General features: G+C 32.7%; 1 protein-coding gene across 1 annotated transcript; it reads right to left on the reverse strand.

Moving 5' to 3' along the window:
* Positions 1 to 222: 222 nt before the first annotated feature.
* Positions 223 to 1491, reverse strand: LOC139854897 (zinc finger BED domain-containing protein RICESLEEPER 2-like). The gene is made up of 3 exons (XM_071844170.1): positions 645 to 1491; positions 362 to 559; positions 223 to 272 (listed from the first exon to the last, which is right to left on the reverse strand). Exons 1-3 carry the CDS (start codon positions 1489 to 1491, stop codon positions 223 to 225), a joined length of 1095 nt encoding a protein of 364 aa, XP_071700271.1.
* Positions 1492 to 2875: the final 1384 nt, after the last annotated feature.

A 2875-nucleotide genomic window follows, 5' to 3' on the forward strand; every position in this document is an offset into this window, starting at 1 on the left:
TACATATACTTTTAAAAAATATATATATATAACACATATTATTTCATTAAATTATTTACAACGCAATTCATATAATTATCAATCTATCACACATAAATGAAAAACTTAATCATATAAATAAAAATCAATCCAAGTTCAAATCAAAGTAGTAAACAAAACTTCAAATAGTACCCAATGTATAGATAGAATATAATTTAAAACTAATAATTCATTGAAAATCTTCTAATCTTCCATTGTTCCACAATTGTTGTCTTTAACACTCTCCAAAATACCTGTAGAATAAAAAAAATATTTGTCTAATACATAGTTATATAGTAATGGTTTAAAAAAAATAACACATAAATTATAAATTATTAAGCACCTTTAGTAAGTGTGTCAACGTCATCCAAGTACTCATCAATGTCAATAGCAGTTCTTGATATACGCAACCAATCTTGAGCACATATCAAAGCTTCTACCTTTCTTGGTGACAATGAACTTCTAAAAGCATCCAACACTCGACCACTCGTACTAAATGCAGACTCCGAAGCAACAGATGAAACAGGGATAGCTAATATATCTAAAAGTGAATTGAGACAGAACATATTAAGAAATAAAAAAAAACAAATGAGTTTCAATATATAACTTTTAAAATAATACATAACCTTTTGCCATCTTCGATAGAATTGGAAACCTCGGACTATGATCTTTCCACCACGTTAAGATATCAAACACCTTTACCATTTTTTCACGAGGCTCAGACTTATATTTCTCCAACTCTGTTGCCGAGTCAACATTACTATTATCACTTTCTTTCAAAAAAGCTTCCACAAATTCATTTTCTTGATCAATCATATTCTCTGCATATCCTTGTTTTTCAGAATTCATATTTGAGCTTCCTTCTTCATACATAATACGATATTCCTCGTACAAAATTTTCATCGCATCATCAACAAAACTAACATGATCCTCTACGTCTTTTCTCTTTAAATGATCAACTCGAATTTGAAATTCTTCAATAGATTCTTCTTCCAAACGTGTGTACATTTTCATATCACATATACGCTTAAAACCATACCTCACAATCGGCATCTTCATTCGAGGGTCAAGCACAATAGCAAAATACATCAACATGTTTAACTTTTTAATGCTCCCCCAATACTTATCAAATTTATCTTTCATGGCATTTACCATCACTCTAAACTCCATGTCACGATCTGTCTTCACTTTATCTAATTGATAATGTAGATCGACCACTTCATTGAAAAAGGAATTAGCAACAACATAAGATGTACTAGAAACTATTTCGGTTTTCAGTTTAAAAATTCCTAAAAATTGGGTGAGCTTCTTAATGCAATACCAATCAGTTGGAGATGGAATTTCTCTACTTAATTCGTGCACATAACTGCAATCTTTATTCTCATATAAATTGAAAGCCTCTTGTAACTTTTCAGCAGTATCCAACATGTCATATGTTGAGTTCCATCTAGTTGGACAATCAAGATGTAACATAGCTTTAGACTCTAACTTTAACTCATCCACACAAGCTTTAAAAAGGTCACATCTAGCTGTAGAATTCCTAATATACTTAATTGCTGTACGCACACATTCGACAGATGTGTAATATCTTTCATTCCATCCTTAACAATCAAGTTAAGTATGTGTGCAGTACATCTCATCTGGAGGTATTTGCCACCAATATCAATTTCGTATGCATCCTGTTTTTCAAAAATACTAAAGCTGTATCATTAGAAGACGCATTATCTGTAGTTATCGTCATCAGATGGTCAATACCCCAATCATGCAGACAATCTAAAATTTCCCTTCCAATATCCTCACCCCTATGGCTGTAAACTGGCTTGAAACTAATTATTCTTTTGTGTAACTTCCAAGAATCATCAATGTAGTGAGCCGTCACAACCATGTAATTAACCCTTTGTATGGATGTCCATGTGTCAGTCGTTAGACTCACACGTTGCTTACCGTTTCTAAAAATAGCCTTTAATTTTTGTTTTTCATTGTGAAAAAGTTCTGACACATCTCGAGATATAGTCGTACGCGATGGGATTTTGAAGTGAGGACATGCAGCTTCCATAAACTCTTTAAAACCTTCTTTTTCTACAAAAGAAAATGGGAGCTTATCCACAATTACCATCTTAATAAGTGCCTTTCGAATTAAAACGCTATCAAAATTCCACATATTCGCGTTGCCACCTTCACCATCTTCATCTTTCTTAATGTAGAATTGTTTTTGATTACTGAGTATGTCAGGGTGGTTCGGGCACTTTCTCATGTGCTTCAACATTGAAGAAGTTCCATTGTTAATTCCATCCGCCATATATTTTTTTTCGGGACAATAGTTACACTGCCCGTATGGTATGCCATCAATATAAATCTGTGTAAAATGGTCCCACACGACAGACCTCGTCCCTTTTCCTTTTCCAGATCCCTTCGGGTTCGTCTTTTGTTTTTTCTTTGATGGTTCAACATGCACATCCTCTTTTTCTACTTCGTTTGATTCACTACCGGATAAAATTTCAATATTTTCTTTATCCATCTAAAACATTACACAGTCACGGTAAGCAATATGATAATAACATTAAATCATAGCACACACGGTAAGCCATCAACAACAAATAAATGAAGTCATATATAAGAGTAGGGACTTGACACTTTCTTAAAAGTTTTACATATACAAACATGTAGAGGTAACAAATAAAGTCTCGTAAGTTTGTCTATTTGATTAGGATAATATGTTAAAATGGGTTCTCAAATGATGGCCTAAATGCTTGTTAGTTCCGTTCGATTTTATTTTCTTAGGAGTAATAAAAGAATGGGGTCATCTTACCAATTTTAGATATCTATACATCAAACTTACGAGTTTAAGTGTTTTACA

The sequence above is a fragment of the Rutidosis leptorrhynchoides genome, chromosome 6, assembly GCF_046630445.1.
Source record: "Rutidosis leptorrhynchoides isolate AG116_Rl617_1_P2 chromosome 6, CSIRO_AGI_Rlap_v1, whole genome shotgun sequence".
Lineage (NCBI taxonomy): Eukaryota > Viridiplantae > Streptophyta > Magnoliopsida > Asterales > Asteraceae > Rutidosis > Rutidosis leptorrhynchoides.